Source organism: Ranitomeya variabilis, chromosome 1 (genome assembly GCF_051348905.1).
Source record: "Ranitomeya variabilis isolate aRanVar5 chromosome 1, aRanVar5.hap1, whole genome shotgun sequence".
Taxonomy (NCBI): domain Eukaryota; kingdom Metazoa; phylum Chordata; class Amphibia; order Anura; family Dendrobatidae; genus Ranitomeya; species Ranitomeya variabilis.
This window is the reverse complement of record NC_135232.1, coordinates 991,073,395-991,094,072: the sequence shown is the minus strand read 5'-3', so window position 1 is coordinate 991,094,072 and position 20,678 is coordinate 991,073,395. Positions and strand designations below refer to the sequence as shown.

General features: G+C 43.1%; 1 protein-coding gene across 3 annotated transcripts in view; it reads right to left on the bottom strand.

The window, feature by feature from the left end:
* The window catches only part of KLHL2 (kelch like family member 2), a 146,757-nt gene that overhangs the window by 103,349 nt on the left and 22,730 nt on the right, over window positions 1-20,678 (bottom strand). For all 3 annotated transcript variants that reach the window (XM_077279459.1, XM_077279460.1, XM_077279461.1), the window contains one exon: window positions 1,666-1,787. In XM_077279459.1, the coding sequence (XP_077135574.1) occupies window positions 1,666-1,787 (122 nt within the window). The remainder of the gene's footprint in view (window positions 1-1,665; window positions 1,788-20,678) is intronic.

Genomic DNA, 20,678 nt, shown 5'->3' with positions numbered 1-20,678 from the left:
CAGCAGCTCAGTCTACCAGTGGTTCTGAGCCTGGACAGTCGCATCTTGGCACCGTCCAGGTTGAAAACTATTTATCCCCAGACATGGATTATGGCGTGGGACACAACAACGAACAGGTGAGGGATATGGTTATTTTTTATTTTATTACAGGAGATGATGGCTTCAAAAAGAGTGGGTGATGACACAAGTATGGTTTAATTTAGAATCATTAAAAGGAGTCTTTCATTCTTTCAATTAAAAGGACTTTATTCCGGCTGTGTGTTTATTTACAATATAACTACGGAATTAGTAATGGATAGGTGTCTTATAGACACTTCTCTATTACTAATCCGTGGGCTTGATGTCACCGAACTATACAAAAGTGACATCAACCCCACAAATCTGAACACCACTTGCCACTGCTACAGGGCAAGTGGGAAGAGCTGCAAAGCGCCAGAAATGGCACATATAATTGATGCACCTTTTCTGTGTGGCTGCGGGCTGCAGTTTTTAGGCTGGTTGAAGGGGGTGGGAGAATATCAATGGTCCCTTACTGGCCTGAGAATACCAGCACCCAGCTGTCTGCTTTAGCAAGGCTGGTTGTCAAAAATGGGGGGGAGCCTTACATATTTTTTTAAATTATTAAAAGAAAGAAAAAAACAAAACAAAAAAAACACACAGAATGGGGACCCTTCTATTGTTGATAAACAATGTTGATAAAGCCGACAGATGAGGATTGCAGCCACCAGTTTTGCCTGGCTGGATTTCAAAAAATACAGGTGAACCCAAGCCATTTTTCATGATTGTTTGTTTTTTTAATTTATTTATTTTTTATTTAGAGCACAGTTGCAGGCTGATGAACACTCCCATCAGCCACTCCTGCTCTCTCTGTTATTAGCGGCAGCAGGCGTAGGCTGATGGGAGCAGTAGACCCATCAGCCCACGCCAGTGACCAGAGGTAAAGTTTATACCTCCGATCACAGCTGTGGGCTCACGCTGTCACTTGACAGTGTGGGAACCACAGTTGTCCGACTGCCGGCAATGACTTTACGGCCGATCAGAAGCAGCGTTTGCCGCAATGTCATGCACAGGAGGTTCGGGACCCCCAAGTGAATGGGGTCCGGGTTTGAGTACTGTTCTGGTAATCCAAACCCAGACCTTTTTTTTTTTTTTTAACTGTTCTGCCAAACCCGAACATCCAAGGGTTCGCCCATCTCTAATGATGACCAAGAAAACATTGCTCTGTATAGGAGCTGTATACACAAAACTGCAGAGATTTTTCATTGAGACTATTTGGCCAAGTCGCTTGATTTTTGTTTGTCACTGAATGTGGACAATCTATTCAGAGATTGAAACCCTTAGTTCAGACAAGAGTTTTCTGCAATGGTGCCCAGCTGACTGTCAGCCCACAGCAAGGGTGCCAAAGAGAAGGTTGAAGGATAATGTTCACACACAGTGGACATGCAGTGAATATCCCGTCCGGATCTGCAAGCAATGGATCTACAATCTAATAAATGGAGATGAGAGGTATATAATGTACTCGGTTGATAGACAACCACGGTAATCAGAAGCCAATTGGTGTATTCACAACCTATATAATTCTTCTTCAGACATAACACATTACCATATATATTTCTGCCGGTAGTGACAGCCACAAAGTACACCAGCCGTGATCACCAACCTCACCTGAACATTTTCTTCAGTCACTTTAATTTCCGCAGTGTAAACGTAATCTACAAGCAATTTTAGTGTCCATCCATCCACTTCTTTTATTCGGACTCGCTTTGCTCGACTTTCACTCATTTCGCCTATAAAAAAAAACACACAAGAGGAACAGGAATCACAATTTTTTCCTTTATTTGGCTGATGTGAATGGTGACAATATTTGTACAGCGCTGCAGCATATGTTGTTGCGATTTAACAAATTTAAAATCAATAGTATTTGAGCAAATTATGCTCTGCTCACATCTCCTCCTAGAAATATTTACTAAGGGTACTGTCACACAGTGCAATTTTGATCGCTACGACGGCACGATTCGTGACGTTCTAGCGATATCGTTACGATCTCGCAGTGTCTGACACGCTACTGCGATCAGGGACCCTGCTGAGAATCGTACGTCGTAGCACATCGTTTGAAACTTTCTTTCGTCGCTGGATCTCCCGCTGTCATCGCTGGATCGTTGTGTGTGACAGCGATCCAACGATGCGTTCGCTTGTAACCAGGGTAAACATCGGGTAACTAAGCGCAGGGCCGCGCTTAGTAACCCGATGTTTACCGTGGTTACCAGCGTAAAAGTAAAAAAAAAACAAACCGTACATGCTCACCATCTGATGTCCGTCAGGTCCCTTGCCGTCCGCTTCCCGCTCTGACTGACTGCCGGCCGGAAAGTGAGAGCAGATCACAGCGGTGACGTCACCGCTGCGCTCTGCTCTCACTGTACGGCCGGATCTCAGTCAGAGCAGGAAGCAGACGGCAAGGGACCTGACGGACATCAGATGGTGAGCATGTACGGTTTTTTTTTTTTTACTTTTACGCTGGTAACCACGGTAAACATCGGGTTACTAAGCGCGGCCCTGCGCTTAGTAACCCGATGTTTACCCTGGTTACCCGGGGACTTCGGCATCGCTCCAGCGCCGTGATTGCAACGTGTGACCGCAGTCTACGACGCTGGAGCGATACTCATACGACGCTGCAACGTCACGAATCGTGCCGTCATAGCGATCAAAATTGCACTGTGTGACGGTACCCTAAGAAACATTGATGAGAACAAAGCCTAACACACACAAGGGCTGACTTACTACGCAACAGCCCAAAGATCCCTATGCACACATGCCCTGTAGGCACGACGTAAGCCAACAAAGACAGCAGCTCCTAAATTAACATTAACCCATAATGATATGTGTGTCGAGAAAGTCATCCAGCTTTTTTTTTTCCTTTTCTTTTTTACAAACTGTTAGGCCTCTTTCACACCAGCATCGTACTCGGCCCGTCGCAGAGCGTCGGGCCGACGTACCGACGCTAGCAGTGAATGCGCCGCACAACGGGGGCAGCGGATGCATTTTTCCAGCGCATCCGCCGCCCCATTGTGAGGTGCGGGGAGGTGGGGGCGGAGGTCCAGCCGCGCATGCGCGGTCGGAAATGGCGGTCGGTCGCCAGCAAAAAACGTTACATGTAACGTTTTTTGCAGCCGACGGTCCGCCACAACACGGCGCTAATCCAATACAATGGTGAAAAAACTAATCCTGCAAGCACTTTTGCAGGATGCGTTTTTTCAACCAAACGACGCATTGCGATGTGCAGTGCACGACGCTATTGTGAAAGAGGCCTTATAGTGTCTCCTATTACTACCTCATGTGGTCGGGCATTCTACATTCTGACTGCTCTAACTGTAAAGAACCCTTTCCTATTTAGCTGTCGGAGTCACCTTTCTTCCACCCGTAATGAGTGCCCCCTAGTCCTCAGTACGGTCTTTGGAAGGAACAAGTCAGGTGCCAGTGCTTTGTACTGGCCACACATATATTTATACATATAAATGAGATCTCCTCTGGGGCATCTTTTTTCTAAGCTAAACAAGCCCAACTTTTCCAACCTCTCCTCATATGAGAGGCCTTCCATCCCTTGTAGTAATCTAGTTGCCAGTGTTTGAGCGGATTCGAACTTCTGAATATCCTTTTTAAAATGTGAAGCCCAAAACTGGATCCCAAATTCTAGATGTGGCCTCACCAGTGATTTATAAACCATTAACAAGTTAGGATCACATGATTTTCTCTCTCTTTTCCTACACCATAAAATCTTGTTTGCTTTTGCAGCAGCTGCTTGACATTGAGTACTGCTGCTCAGCTTACGTGTAACCAGAATATCCAAGTCCTTCTCCTGTTCTGTAGTTCCGAGCATACACCCATTTAATGTATATGAAGCAATAGGATTACTCCATCCTAGGTGCATTACTCTACATTTATCTACATTACCAATCTCATTTGCCAAGTGTTTGCCCATTCAGACATCTTTTCCAGATTGTTTTGTAATATTTTTATGTCAAGGTCAGATTTTAATATCCTACATAGTTTGGTGTTGTCAGCAAAGACTGACACTTTACTCCCAATCCCATCCACAAGGTCATTAACACATTAATCAGTCCTAGCACAGATCCCTGTGGTACCGCACTGCTGACTATTTCCTCAGTCAGAGAATGTATTATTTATGATGACTTTGTTTCCTGTCATTTAGCCAATTCCTAACCACCTGCATATAGTTTCCCCCAGTCCTTGCTTCTGGAGCTTCAGTATAAGGCCGATATGTGGAACACTATCAAATGTCTTTGCAAAGTCCAGATAAATCACATCAGCTACAACGAAGGAGAATGGTAATGCATGTTGAGATACAGACTATAACAGCAGAAATCATGTATGTGCGATAAAGCTTTATCGCCTTTAGGCCATGTTCACACTTTGCGGGTGACCTCTGCGGGTTCTCCCGCAGCGGATTTGATAAATCTGCAGGGCGAAACCGCTGCGGTTATCCCTGCAGATTTATCGCGGTTTGTTCCGCGGTTTCCGCTGCAGGTTTCCGCCTATACTATTGATGGCTGCATATGCAAAAGTTTATATACTCACCCTCTGACGTCCCGATCTCCTCGGCGCTGCACCCGGCGGTCCGGTTCTAAAGATGATGTGCGAGAAGGACCTTCGTGACGTCACGGTCATGTGACCGCGACGTCACCGCAGGTCCTGTTCGCACAGCAACACTGACCGGCCGGCCGCGTGCAGTGCTGAGAGGCGAGTATAACATGATTTTTTATTTTAATTCTTTTTTTTACACACAAATATGGTTCCCAGGGCCTGGAGGAGAGTCTCCTCTCCTCCGCCCCGGGTACCATCTGCACATTATCCGCTTACTTCCCGCAACGTGGGCACAGCCCCATGCGGGAAGTAAGCGGATCAATGCATTCCTATGGGTGCAGAATCGCAGCGATTCTGCACAAAGAAGTGACATGCTGCGGGTTGTAAACCGCTGCGTTTCTGCGCGTTTTTTCCCGCAGCATGTGCACAGCGGTTTGCGGTTTCCATAGGGTTTACATGTAAATGTAAACGCAATGGAAACTGCTGCGGATCCGCGGTAAAAACCGCAAAGTGTGAACATGGCCTTAATGGGAAAATTTGAGCTGGATGTAGCAATCATATTTCCAGTCATAATAATGGACACACAGGAACAAAAATTACAGGTATAAAAATTACATTGTCAGATTTTTCTAGACACGAGAAAAATTAAATAGGACATTGTCATAAATTTGCAAGTAAATAAAATATACCTGGAAAATCAATTCACTCACTTATAACAAATTCACTAAAAGAGAAATACTGACATGGTGACTTCATTCACCAATGCATCTCAAAGGGTAATGAATTAGCAAAAGACATCGCAAGAGAAGATTTGCCTCATCTCTTGCCAGAAAGCCAAAGCTTCATCCTGAATACTGTGATGTAATACAACGTTCCTGTGTATGCTGCAGGCCAGAAAAAGGAGGAGGACTCAGCTGCTTCGAAAGGGCTATGCACCAAGAGGACACTGCTGGTTATAAAGAGTTAAGCTGCATTTACACTGAAAGATCATAGTCAACCATATCACGATTTCCTTGCAGTGTAAACAGGCTATCGATCACATTGAATGAGCAAAATGCTTATTAATAAGGTGAAATTATTTGTGCAGCTCAAAAGATCATCGCCCTTGGCATCGTCGTGTGCAAACAGGACTTGCACTGCCAATAACTATGGCACTAAACGAATCTAGCATACATTGCGGAGTGCGCACCAATCAGTAAATATTTAGCTACCGGTGGTTAGTTAATGCTGCTGGTCGGTCTCTGTAAGGCTTGCTTTCACACATCAGGTTTTTGCTGTCAGGCACAATCCGGCGATTGTCGAAAAAAAAAGGATCCGTCGCAGATTGTGAAAAACTGATGTGACGGATCCATTTTTTCGACGGATCCGACTAGCTGATCCAGCTAATTGGATCCTAATAAAAAAAAAAAAAAAAACTGAGCATGTGCAGTTAAAAAAAACGGAATCCGTAGGCTTCCATTCTAGCAAAAAGCCGGACGCACTGGATCCGGCGCTGTCCTGTTATTCAGCGCAGACAAAAAAAACCAAAACGTTACTTTGTAAGTTTTTTCCAGAAAAACTATTTTCGCTGGATCCGGCGAAAGATGGATGAAACGTGAGGCCATCAGGCGCAATCCGGCGCTAATACAGGTCTATGAGAAAAAAAGGATCCGGCGGCATCATTCGCCGGATCTGTTTCTTTCAAAATTCACCGGATTCAGCCTGACGGCAAAAACCTAATGTGTGAAAGCAGCCTTTAGGGCTCCTTTTCACTTGTGAGAAATAAGTGCGAGTCTCGCAGGTTAAAACCAAGCTCTGGCGCCGGCACTTGGGAGCGGAGCGTGTATGCAATACTCCATGTATTGCAGTGCGGCCGCTTAGTCTGCAAAAGAAGGAATTGATGTTAATATAGTATGAAGGAGAAATAAGAGTCCTCCCCTTACAGTCTTTCTGGATCTACTCTTACCTTTATCTGGAAAAAAACCAAAAAAACCACACCATCGAAAACTGTATTAACATACTATTTCAAATAACAAAACCATGCAACAGCTACCATACGTGGTCTTTCAGGATTTAGACACTTTCCCTCCATTGTCTGGGAAAAGATGTAGCCCACGGTTGTGTCATGCCAACAGTAAGTCCGTCCTGAGACCATTCAAGTGCGGGGTTCACTCACAATTTTGTCTAAGAACACGACCATGAATAACGAATGAGATCCAAATATCCACCGAGAGCAAATCCAGCGATCCAGGAGTAAATCCAACGACCCAGGAGCAATTTAATGATGAACAATGCTTTTTGAAAGCATGATGGAGACCATGTCACAAGGTAATAACCAAGTGGCCTGGGTAAGCAAATGATTGAAACTTTAGATACAATCCAATTGAGAACCTGTGTTTAATCCTCAAAGAGCGGGTGGACAAACAAAAGAACAGAAATTGTAATAAACCCTAAGCACGGATTAGGAAAGAATTGGTCAATCAGGATTTGACCCAGAAACTGCCAGGACGAATTGCAGAAGTCTTTACTGTCAAATACATCAAGTTTATGCAAACACGTGAAATTTCATGTAATGCTGATAACTAACTGTACTGCAGTAACCACAGAAATATCTGACTAAAAGATCTAAAAATGTAAGCAGTAAACTCTGAAACCCAAAACTTATGTCAGTCTCAAAACTTTTGGCCATGACTGTACATAATAGACTAAGTGAACACGCTCAGTATTTGGTCAGTATTTCACATGGATGAAACAATCAGAGGAAAAGTAGAATAAAAACACATCAACACTTCCGTGTTGGTAAGACAAAACCAGGAGTGGGTGATAAAAACAGATGTAAAATACTAACAAAATACTAGCGGTGCTCTCCGCTGAACACAATTTCAGATTCACTTCAATGAAGAGGACAGGTGCACTATGGAAAATCTCTGGCCTCTGTCCTGGCAAGATTTCAATAAAATAGTGAACTTACAGCAATGAGCCCAGAAAGTGACAGTGCTGGGATATCGCATAATCCTGGTGACTGATTACCAGGTGTGGTCTAGGTGGAAATGAGCCTGGCTTACCGGGATAAGAGATGTCTCACTATATATAGTGTAGGTTTAGTCTGTCAGGGGAGAAAAAGAAAAAAAAAAAATGTAAGTAGCACTCCTCCCATCAAAAATTAAATCTTCTTGATACATTGCAATCATCATATTATATAGCACTGTGTACTTACAATTGTCAAGTTTGCCCTTCTACCCAGCGAATTCTTCTCTTTTTCATTAGGTATATGACTATTAAAAACTGACTAGCTGAATCCTGTTAAGCTCTATGTAGAAATAGGAGGTCAATTTTCCCTGAATGAGTCATAAGTCACTGAAAAAGTCAATGGCATGGGGGAGCAAATGGGTCAGTCGTTGAAAAGGGGGAATGATTTTTGCAGGGGCAAGAGACTTGCCGTTTCTACACAGAGCACAGAATGCAAATTAGCTGGGTAGAAAGGCAAAATGAGCAATTGTAAGTACACAGTGCTATATGATATGAGGATTGATGATTTCAATTTATTAAGAGGATAAAACCTTTGATGGGAGTGTTTACTTAATAAATCTGTCCCATTATTGTAAATGAGGTGTGATTGAAGAACTCTATACTGTGGCAATAAGATCTCCCCTTGAGATGTCTACACAGTCACTATTCTATCAACGCCACTAGGTAGTATTTAGATAAAGGATTCTCTAGCTTTCATTTTGGAGCCACAGCAGCGCATTGACTTTATACAGTAAAGTTCATGCAATTGTGTAACATTACACCAGGGTGGGGTACGGGAAACAGCTGAAGGACACAGTCGGCTGCCAACTGCAGGATTCCAATGTAAACCAGGCAGGAAAAACAAATCCAGGGAACTCGGCATGAGGGGGAATGTGGAGAAACTCTTGTAGCCATTACTGGGAAATCTTGCCGTGTAAGAAGCAGGGAGGAAAAGCTAAAAACAAACTAAAATAGGATGAGGACGGCTCACTACCTTTTTTGGGAGCCACAATTAAGGGCAACTGCTGATCTTGGGATTCTCAAACGGCCAGACACCATAGTATTACTGAAATCACAAATGGCAATTACAAATCATTTTTTCAGCTTCTCACTTGATCACCCCTTTCATCATAATTTTTGGGCTTGGTTTTTACATACACTTGTTTTTTTGCTGACCAGGAATGCGAAGCTCAGCTTTTTACAGAGCAAGATGTGGTTTCTATTAATATTTATATACCTACTAGATGGTAGCCCGATTCTAACGCATCGGGTTTTCTAGAATATGTATGTATGTATGTATGTATGTATGTATGTATGTATGTATGTATGTATGTATGTATGTATGTATGTATGTATACAGCAGCCACATATTATATAGCACAGGCCACGTAGTATATAGGAGCCATGTAGTATATAGCAGACAAATACTACGTGGCCTGTGCTATATACTATGTGGCTGCTATATACATACATACATATTGTAGAATACCCGATGTGTTAATACAGGCCACGCAATATATAACAGTGGCCACGCAGTATATAACACAGGCGACGTAGTATATAACACAGGTCATACAGTATATAACAGTGGCCACGTAATATATAGCACAGGCCACGGAGTACATAACACAGCCCACATAGTATCTAACATTGGCCACGTAGTATATAGCAGCCCACGCGGTATATAACACTGCCCACGCGGTATATAATACTGCCCACGTAGTATATAACACTGCCCACGTAGTATATAGCAGTGTGGGCACATATCCGTGTTAAAAAAAGATAATTAAAACAAAAAATAGTTATATACTCACCCCCTGGAATCCAGCGAAGCTGTCCCTATGCGCGCGGCTGCCGCCATCTTCCGTTCCCAGGATGCATTGCGAAATTACCCAGATGACTCCGCGGTCTCGCAAGACCGCTAAGTCTTCTGGGTAATTTCACAAAGCATCTCTGGTAATGGAAGATGGCGGCAGGCGCGAGCGCATCGTCGGACTACGGAGGGTGAGTATAGCAGGTTTTTTTTTTTTATTATTATTTTTAACATTTGATGTTTTTACTATTGACGCTGCATAGGCAGCAACAATAGTAAAAAGTTGGGGACACAGGGTTAATAGCAGCGGAACGTTACCCGCGGCATAGCGCGGTACGTTACCGCTGGCATTAACCCTGTGTGAGCGGTGAGGGGAGTATGGAGCGGGCGCCGGGCACTGACTGCAGGGGAGTAGGGAGGGACTAATCGGACTGTGCCCGTCGCTGATTGGTCGCAGCAGCCATGACAGGCAGCTGGCGAGACCAGTCAGCGACGCGGGATTTCCGTGACGGAAGTTGCAGACAGAAAGACGGAAGTACCCCTTAGACATTACATACATATATATATATATATACTAGCTGTACTACCCGGCTTCGCCCGGGTTAATGACTGCTGTTAGCAAAATAGAATGTGTTAACAAAAATTTATTCTGCACACAAAAACCACAAAACAAATAGATAGAAATGTAATTATTAAAAGGCAAAAACTAAGCAAATAGAAGCATTTCACAACATATATTAGCTTTGTTATACTGAGAATGTCTTTGTTGCCTATATTAACCAATCAGAGCTCAGGTTAATTAACTGTAGCAAAATAGAAGCTGAGCTGTGATTGGTTGCTATTGGCAGCCTGATAAATCCCCAGCCAACAGGAAGCCCTCCCCCCTGGCAGTATATATTAGCTCACACATACACATAATAGACAGGTCATGTGACTGACAGCTGCCGTATTTCCTATATGGTACATTTGTTGCTCTTGTAGTTTGCTTATTAATCAGATTTTTATTTTTGAAGGACAATACCAGACTTGTGTGTGTTTTAGGGCGAGTTTTATGTGTCAAGTTGTGTGTGTTGAGTTGCGTGTGGCGACATGCATGTAGCGACTTTTGTGAGATGAGTTTTGTGTGGCGACATGCGTGTAGCAACATTTTGTGTGTTGAGTTGCATGTGACAGGTTAGTGTAGCAAGTTGTGTGCAGCAAGATTTGTGCATGGCGAGTTTTGCGCGTGGCGAGTTTTATGTGTGGTGCATTTTGAGTATGTGCAAGTTTTGTGTGAGGCAACTTTTGCATGTGGTGCAACTTTTGTACATGTGGCAATTTTTCTGTGTGTGCAAGTTTTGCATGAGGTGAGTTTTCCATGAGGTGAGTTTTGCACGTGTGGCGAGTTTTGCGTGAGCCTAGTTTTGCATATGGCGAGTTTTGAATGTAGCGAGTTTTGAGTGGTGACTTTTGTGTTTCGACTTTTATGTGGCGAGGTTGGTGTGTGTGTGTGGTGAAATGTGTGCTGAGGGTGGTATATGTGTTCAAGCACGTGGTAGTGTGTGGCGCATTTTGTGTTTGTGTTCATATCCCCGTGTGTGGTGAGTATCCCATGTCGGGGCCCCACCTTAGCAACTGTACGGTATATACTCTTTGTCGCCATCGCTCTCATTCTTTAAGTCCTCATTGTTCACATCTGGCAGCTGTCAATTTTCCTCCAACACTTTTCCCTTCACTTTTTCCCCATTATGTAGATAGGAGCAAAATTGTTTGGTGAATTGGAACGCGCGGGGTTAAAATTTCACCTCACAACATAGCCTATGACGCTCTCGGGGTCCAGACGTCTGACTGTGCAAAATTTTGTGGCTGTAGCTGCGACGGTACAGATGCCAATCCCGGACATACACACATACATACATACACACATTCAGCTTTATATATTAGATATACCTGTATGTAATCTCCTGTATATAGTATATACCTGTGTGTCATCTCCTCCTATACATAGCATATACCTGTGTCATCTCCTCCTGTATATACTATATACCTGTAGGTAATCTGCTCCTGTATATAGTATATACCTGTGTGTCATCTCCTCCTGTATATAGTATATACCTGTATGTCATCTCCTCCTGTATGTAGTATGTACCTGTATGTCATCTCCTCCTCTATATAGTATATACCTGTGTGTCATCTCTCCTGTATATAGTATATATCTGTGTGTCATCTCCTCCTGTATATAGTATATACCTGTGTGTCATCTCCCCTGTAAATAGTATATACCTGTGTGTCATCTCCTGTATATAGTATATAGCTGTATGTCATCTCCTCCTGTATTAGCCCTCGTTCACACGTTATTTGGTCAGTATTTTTACCTCAGTATTTGTAAGCTAAAATGGCAGCCTGATAAATCCCCAGCCAACAGTAAGCCCACCCCCTGGCAGTATATATTAGCTCACACATACACATAATAGACTGGTCATGTGACTGACAGCTGCCGGATTCCTATATGGTACATTTGTTGCTCTTGTAGTTTGTCTGCTTATTAATCAGATTTTTATTTTTGAAGGATACCAGACTTGTGTGTGTTTTAGGGCGAGTTTCGTGTGTCAAGTTGTGTGTGTTGAGTTGCGTGTGGCGACATGCATGTAGGGACTTTTGTGAGATGAGTTTTGTGTGGCGACATGCGTGTAGCAACTTTTTGTGTGTCGAGTTGCATGTGACAGGTTAGTGTAGCAAGTTGTGTGCAGCAAGTTTTGCGCATGGCGAGTTTTGCGCGTGGCGAGTTTTATGTGTGGTGCCTTTTGAGTATGTGCAAGTTTTGTGTGAGGCAACTTTTGCATGTGTTGCAACTTTTGTGCATGTGGCAATTTTTCTGCGTGTGGCAATTTTTCTGCGTGTGCAAGTTTTGCGTGTGGCGAGTTTTGCACGTGTGGCGAGTTTTGCATGTGGAGAGTTTTGCGCGTGGCGAGTTTTGAGCGGCGACTTTTGTGTTTCTACTTTTATGTGGCGAGGTTGGTGTATGTGTGGTGAAATGTGCACTGAGGGTGGTATATGTGTTCGAGCACGTGGTAGTGTGTGGCGCATTTTGTGTGTGTGTTCATATCCCCGTGGTGGTGTGATTATCCCATGTTGGGGCCCCACCTTAGCAACTGTACAGTATATACTCTTTGGTGCCATCGCTGTCATTCTTTAAGTCCCCCTTGTTCACATCTGGCAGCTGTTAATTTGCCTCCAACACTTTTCCTTTCATTTTTTCCCCATTATGTAGATAGGGGCAAAATTGTTTGGTGACTTGGAAAGCGCGGGGTTAAAATTTCACCTCACAATATAGCTTTGACGCTCTCAGGGTCCAGACGTGTGACTGTGCAAAATTTTGTGCCTGTAGCTGCGACGCCTCCAACACTTTTCCTTTCACTTTTTCCCCATTATGTAGATAGGGGCAAAATTGTTTGGTGAATTGGAAAGCGCGGGGTTAAAATTTCACCTCACAACATAGCCTATGACGCTCTCGGGGTCCAGACGTGTGACTGTGCAAAATTTTGTGGCTGTAGCTGCTACGGTTCAGATGCCAATCCCGGACATACATACATACATACATACATACACACACACACACATTCAGCTTTATATATTAGATATATATATATATATACATACACATATACATACACATATACATACACACACACACACACACACACACATATACATATATGTTATATCTTTTATATCATATTATGATGCTTTGGTGTTTTTAGATCTCTAAGTCAGATGTTTCTATGGCTACTGAAATACGATTAGAAGTATTCAATACTACTGTAGTCAAGTTTATGTAAAATACTGAATGTTTACAGTGCTACCCGTATTTTTCAAGGCTTTTGCAACTCGCACTGAGGCGTAATAGCTTCTGTGCTAAATTCTGACATTCTTGCCCATTAATCACTATTTTTATGTTTTTGCTTGACCACCCGCTTTATGAGGATTGACCACATTCTTAATGTGGTTGAGATTTGGAGAGTTTCCTAAAATTTCAGCATTTTGTTGAGGCATTAACCATCACATATACCTTGTGACATGGTGCTCCCTCATGCTTGAAAAAGCATGGTTTATCACCAAATGGCTCCTCGATCCTTGGGAGAAGTTGCTCTTTGAGGAGGTTAATATACCATTCTTCTTAGGCAAAATTGGGAGTCTGAACCCTTTTTTGCATGTAAAGCAACACCACACATAAATGTTCGCTGGATGCTTTAGTGTGGGTATAACACAGGACTCATGGAAGTGTTCAACTTTTCTTCCACGAACAAACATTCTTTCACATGTCCTAAACAGTCTGAAGGGGGCTTCATGAAGAAAAAATAACTCTACTCCTGTCTTCTGCAGTCCAAATACTATTTCCTGCAGAATGCCAGTCTATCCTTGATGTTTTTCTTGGGAAGAGGTGACTTCTTTGCTGCCCTTCTTGACACCAGACCAGCCTCCAAAAGCCTTTGCTTCACTGTGCAAGCAGATGTATTGACAACTGCCTGCTGCAATTCCAGAACAAGCTCTGCACTGGTATTAAACCAATGCCATAGTTGAATCCTCTTTAGGAGATGGTCTTAGCACTTACTGGACTTTCATCTGCAACCTAAAGCCTTTTTCACAGCCGATGAACCACTCTTTGAAGTTCTAGGTGGTCAGATAAATGGTTGCTTTAGGAGCAATCTTACAAGCAGGACTATACTTGCCTGTAAAGGCCTTCTGATGCAAAGCAATGATGACTACACGTGTTTCTCTGGAGGTTTCGAATGTTAAAAGATGACGACCATGATTTCAAACAGCAGACACTTTTTAAAGCAACCAGTCTGCCCTTGTAAATTCATTTGGCATTTCTGCGCTGCCTCTCTGCATTTCCACAGCTTGTACAGTGAGGAAAATAAGTATTTGATACACTGTTGATTTTGCAAGTTTTCCCACCTACAAAGAATAGAGAGGTCTGTAGTTTTTATCGTAGGTACACTTCAACTGTGAGAGACAGAATCTAAAATTAAAATACAGAAAATCACATTGTATGATTTTTACATTATTTTATTGCATGAAATAAGTATTTGATACAATAGAAAAACAGAACGTAATATTTGGTGCAGAAACCTTTGTTTGCAATCAGAGGTCAGACGTTTCCTGTAGTTCTTGACCAAGTTTGCACACACTGCGGCAGGGATTTTAGACCACTCCTCCATACATATCTTCTCCAGATCTTTCAGGTTTCAGGGCTGTATCTGGGCAACATTGAGTTTCAGCTGCCTCCAAAGATTTTCTATTGTAGCCACTCCAGGACCTTGAAATGCTTCTTACAGAGCCACACCTTTGTTGCCCCGGCTGTGTGTTTTGGGTCATTGTCATGCTGTGAGACAATTACGACCCATCTTCAATGCTCATACTGAGGGAAGGCAGTTGTTGGCCAAAATATTGTGATACATGACCTCATCCATTCTCCCTTTAATACAGCGCAGTCGTCCTGTCCTCTTTACAGGAAAGCACCAGCAAAGTATGAGGTTTCCCTCACCATGCTTCACGGTAGGGATGGAACTCATTCTTCTTCCTCCAAACAGAGGAGTTGATACCAAAAAGTTCTATTTTGGTCTCATCTGACCACATGACCTTCTACCATGCCTCCTCTGGATCATCCAGATGGTCATTGGTGAACTTCAAATTGGCGTGGACATGTGCTGGCATGAGCAGGGGGACCTTGCGTGCCCTGCAGGATTTTAATCCTTGATAGTGTAGTGTGTTACTAACGGCAATGTTTGAGACTGTGTTCCCAGCTCTCTTCATGTCATTGACCAGGTCCTCCCAAGTAGTTCTGAGCTGACTCCTGACTTCTCTCAGAATCACTTACCCCGTGAGGCAAGATCTTGCATAGAGCCCCAGACTGAGGAAGAATGACAGTCATTTTGTGTTTCTTCCATTTTCTAATAATTGTGCCAACAGATGTTGCCTTCTCATCACCAAGCTGCTTGCCTATTGTCCTGTAGCCCCATTTCAGCCTTGTGCAGATCTACAATTTTGTCCCTGGTGTCCTTAGACAGCTTTTTGGTCTTGGCCATGGTGGAGAGGTTGGAGTGTGATTGGTTGAGTGTGTGGACAGGTGTCTTTTATACAGAAAAAGAGTTCAAACAGGTGCAATTAATACAGGTAATGAGTGCAGAGCAGGAGGGCTTCTTAAATAAAAACTACCAGGTCTGTGAGAGCCAGAATTCTTGCTGCTTGGTAGGTGATCAAATACTTATTTCATGCCATAAAATGCTATTTAATTAATTATTTAAATATACAATGTGATTTTATGTTTTTATTTATTTATTTTTTTAGATTCCATCTCAGTTGAAGTGCACCTACGATAAGAATTATAGACCTATCCATTCTTTGTAGGTGGGAGAACTTGCAAAATCGGACAAAAAGTGTATCAAATACTTATTTCCCCCACTTTATATGACTCGTCATTTTCCTATCCCGTTTATCCAGCTCACTCAAAGCTCCTTCACAGGTCATATACAAGCTGTGAAGGTGCAGGTAGGTAGGTAGTACAGAGCAAGAGTACATCCCACCTGCACACAGATTCTCATAAACCTTAGTGGGGGCCTGAGGGGGCATGGATTGTCAGCAGAAGGACACTACTGGTACCCACTGATCTCTGACAATGTGTGGTCACAGTGACAAGTAGTAAAATCACTAGAGAGGTAAGAATCTTCAACATTTTAGATAGAAATTCATTTTTACCTCCCGGGAGTACCCCTTTAATGCAAATTGCCACTATAAATACTGAAGCAGCAAACAGCTGATTTGTGAGGAAGGGGATGGGTATAGTAAGGTCCTTAGATTGTAAGCAACCGACACCTCACGATCACATTGCGGGTGGGGTGGAAGTGCCTCCTAAACCCACTCCATCCTTGTGAGTCAGCAGAGCATGAGAAGAGCCAGCATTTATACTATTAGCATTTCTGAAGCCACAGTCATACAAGACATTAACCAGATGACTATGTGGCAGAGAGAGAGAACATTTTCCTGAAAACAAGCAGATCCATATCTTGTCTGCCAGATAACGACAACAACCAATTAACTCTCAACAGGGAATTGTTCTGTAGTACTGTACTGTAGTACAGTACTGACATCGAGGCACACTAGCCGAGGATTATATACGTGGAGCACTTCTCCAAAGGGATCCGGACCACTGATGTTTGCTGCCTGGATCACGGCAGCCAATCCGCATAAGGACAATTTCCGTTTTCGCTTTTTCCTCTTCTTCCCAGAGCCATAACGGGTTTACTTTTTGGTCCACATAGTCAAAGGTTTGTTTCCTGCGGGACAATTGTAGTTTTGAAGTAGACCATGCATTTTAGCACAATGTGTACTGGAAAATGGGGGAAAAAATTGCAATTGTGGTAACAAAGGCGAAAAATGTAATTCTGAGATAGTTTTCTGGGAATTGTTTTTACTGCATACATCATGTGATAAAAATGATATGGTAAGAGGATTCCTCAGGTCAGTATCATCACGGCCATACCAAACTTGCCAAGTTTCTATTTTAACCCCTTAGTGACAAAGCCAGTTTTGTACTTCATGACCGGGCCAATTTTTACAATTTTGACCACTGTCACTTTATGAGGTTATACCTCATGCAGTTCGTTTCATTCCAGGCCCGGGTTTTCCATGTGGCTGAAGGCCACAGGTTTCTTTGTTAAAAGCCCTGCAGTAAAGGGTTTCACAGTAACTGGTCTCAGAGGTGGACTGTCTTTTGCCCTGAGGTAGACCATCCTGTGCCCGAAGGAGGACTGGCATGTGTAACGACTGCAAACAGGAGGATATCAAGGACTGTAAATGGTAAAAGCTGTAAGAGACACTGACACGACAGTGCAGTCGCCCACGGCTACTGGTCAATGGCCAGTGTGTTTAGTGGTTTAGTGACTGTAAACGGAAGGATGCCGTGTAGTATGTAGTGCGGTGAAATGGACACTAATACTATGCACGGAGATCAGATGACCTTGTGTGAAATGGGACATTTAATGCTGTGAAGAAACACATTAAAGGAGTTTTGTGTTTGAACTTTGTGGGTCACTGCCTCCTCACTGCATAAGTGTGCTATCGCGGAACTACAGTATGTATGTATGTATGTATGTATGTATGTATGTATGTATGTATGTATGTATGTATGTATGTATGTATGTATGTATGTATGTATGTATGTACACACACCATATGCTCCAGAACAAATTTCAAGGTACACATGAATTGGCCAATTTATGCGCTAAACTCTAAATTTTTTATATTTCTAATGCAGTAAGGCAACTCAATTTTCATATTTCATGTTTGCATTCTATGGCGCTACAGAGTGCTGCCTTTTTATTTTCTTTTTGAGCATATACGAATTGGTGACTCTAGGCTCCGCACTAGTGATGAGTGAATATACACGTTACTCGAGATTTCCCGAGCATGCTCGGGTGTCCTCCGAGTATTTTTTAGTGCTCGGAGATTTAGCTTTCATCGCCTCAGCTGAATGATTTACAGCTATTAGCCAGGCTAAGTACATGTTGGGGTTGCCTGGTTGCTAGGGAATTCCCACATGTAATCAAGCAGGCTAGTAGCTGTAAATCATCCAGCTGCGGCAAAGAAAATATCCGAGCACTAAAAAAAAAAAAAATACTCGGAGGACAACCGAGCGTGCTCGGGAAATCTCGAGTAACGAGTATATTCGCTCATCACTAATCAAGGTCAATTGCTGCTCACTGTCCCCAGTCCCGCATGCTCAGTGCCTCGGGGTGATCCTAGACTCTGCCCTCTCTTTCAAGCCACATATCCAAGCCCTTGCCTCCTCCTGCCGTCTCAAGCTCACAAATATTTCCCGGATCCGCGCACTCCTCGACAACGAAACCACAAAAACACTAGTGCACACCTTATCTCCCGCCTTGACTACAGCAACCTCCTACTCTCTGGCCTCCCTTCTAGAACTCTGGCACCACTCCAATCCAACCTACACTCTGCTGCCCGACTAATCTACCTGTCTCACCGCTATTCCCCAGCCTCTCCCCTATACCAAGCCCTTCACTGGCTTCCTATCATCCAGAGACTCCATTTCAAAACCCTAACTATGACATACAAAGTAATCCACAACCAGTCTCCTCCATACATCTGTGACATGGTCTCCCGGTACTTACCTACACGCAACCTTCGATCCTCACAAGATCTCTTTCTCTACTCCCCTCTTATCTCTTCTTCCCACAACTGCATCCAATACTTCTACCGTGCTTCCCTCATACTCTGGAACTCAATGCCCCAACACAGACTCTCACCTACCATAGAAACTTCAAAAAGAACCTGAAGACTCACCTCTAACTCCAAGCCTCCAGTGATCCTCAACCCTCTCCTAGTGTATCTTCACCCATTCCCTGCAGACTGTGAGCCCTCGCGGGCAGGGTCATACCTCCTTCTGTACCTGTTAGTGCCTTGTTTTTTTTGCACATGTTTATTGTATTTGTCTATATTTACCCCTTTTCACATGTAAAGCGCCATGGAATAAATGGCGCTATAAAAATGTATAATAATATTATTATTATTATTATTATTATTAATAGACTTCTGACTGAGCACTCCGCCTTTTAGCTACTGGTGTTAATCACAGCAGGACCACTACCCTTCCACAGAGACAGAGATATAGATCTTAGTCTAATAGAGGATTCATGTTCCCATACAGATGAAGACTTTATTCTATGAGAGGAAAGGCATTTCTAGGTCCTGGAAACGGGAGATGCCTTAACATGGCTTCCAAGTACACATGAATTGACCAATTTTATGCGCTAAACTTTCTCAATTTTTCATATTTTTAATGCAGTAATGCAATTCAATTTTCATGTTTGCATGCTATGGCGCTACAGAGTGCTGCCTTTTATGTTTGAGCATATACTCCAGAACAACACTAAACATTATAGGTCTCAGAATATGGTCACACAATCCAATTCAGTTTATTTTAATAAATTTCAGAATTTCATCACTAAAAACAAACCTAAAAATGTTTGGTATTGGCATAATGGCACTAACATGAAGAATCATAATGCCAGATAATTTTTACCACACAATGAATGCCAAATCCCCTCCCCTCAGAAAACAATGACAGAAGTAGGTTTTCTTCTTTCTTGCAAGATTTCACTACGTTTGCAATTTTATTTTAACCAGTTTTCCAGTATTTTCTTTTTCTGATAAAGTGATTGGTGTTGTTCCAAACCACCACTTGTCCTACAAAATACAAGCTCTAATACTGATGGGTCAGTGGGAAAAAAAAATGAAATAACTTGGGGGAGGAAACAAAAAATAAAACTTGGCCGCAGTAGGAAGGGGTTAAAGGTTCGACACCTAGAAATAATTTGTCTTGCAAGTAAGCATCAAGCTGAGGTTTCTAGTCCAGATCTTGCAGAGTGCAGACATGTATGAAATAATAAGTATCACATATATATATATATATATATATATATATATATTATATATATATATATATATATATATATATATATATAGTCTAAGGGGTACTTCCATCTTTCTGTCTGCAACTTCAGTCACGGAAATCCCGCGTCGCTGATTGGTCTCGCCAGCTGCCTGTCATGGCTGCCGCGACCAATCAGCGACAGGCACTGTCCGATTAGTCCCTCCCTACTCCCCTGCAGGCAGTGCCCGCTCCATACTCCCCGCAGTCAGTGCCCGGCACCCGCATACTCCCCTCCACTCACGGCTCACCGCTCACACAGTTAATGCCAGCGGTAACGTACCGCGCTATGCCGCGGGTAAGGTTACCGCTGCTATTAACCCTGTGTGTCCCCAACTTTTTACTATTGATGCTGCCTATGCAGCGTCAATAGTAAAAATATCTAATGTTACAAATAATAAAAAAACAAAAAACCTGCAATACTTACCCTCTGTAGTCCGACGATGCGCTCGCGCCTGCCGCCATCTTCCGTTACCAGAGATGCTTTGCAAAATTATCCAGAAGACTTAGCGGTCTCGCGAGACTGCTATGTCATCTGGGTAATTTAACAATCCATCCTGGGAACGGAAGATGGCGGCAGTCGCGCGCATATGGACAGCTTCGCTGGATCTCAGGGGGTGAGTATATAACTACTTTTTGTTTTAATTATCTTTTTTTAACACGGATATGTGCCCACACTGCTATATACTACGTGGGCTGCGTTATATACCGCGTGGGCTGCGTTATATACCGCGTGGCCAGTGTTAAGATACTATGTGGGCTGTGTTATGTACTGCGTGTCCTGTGCTA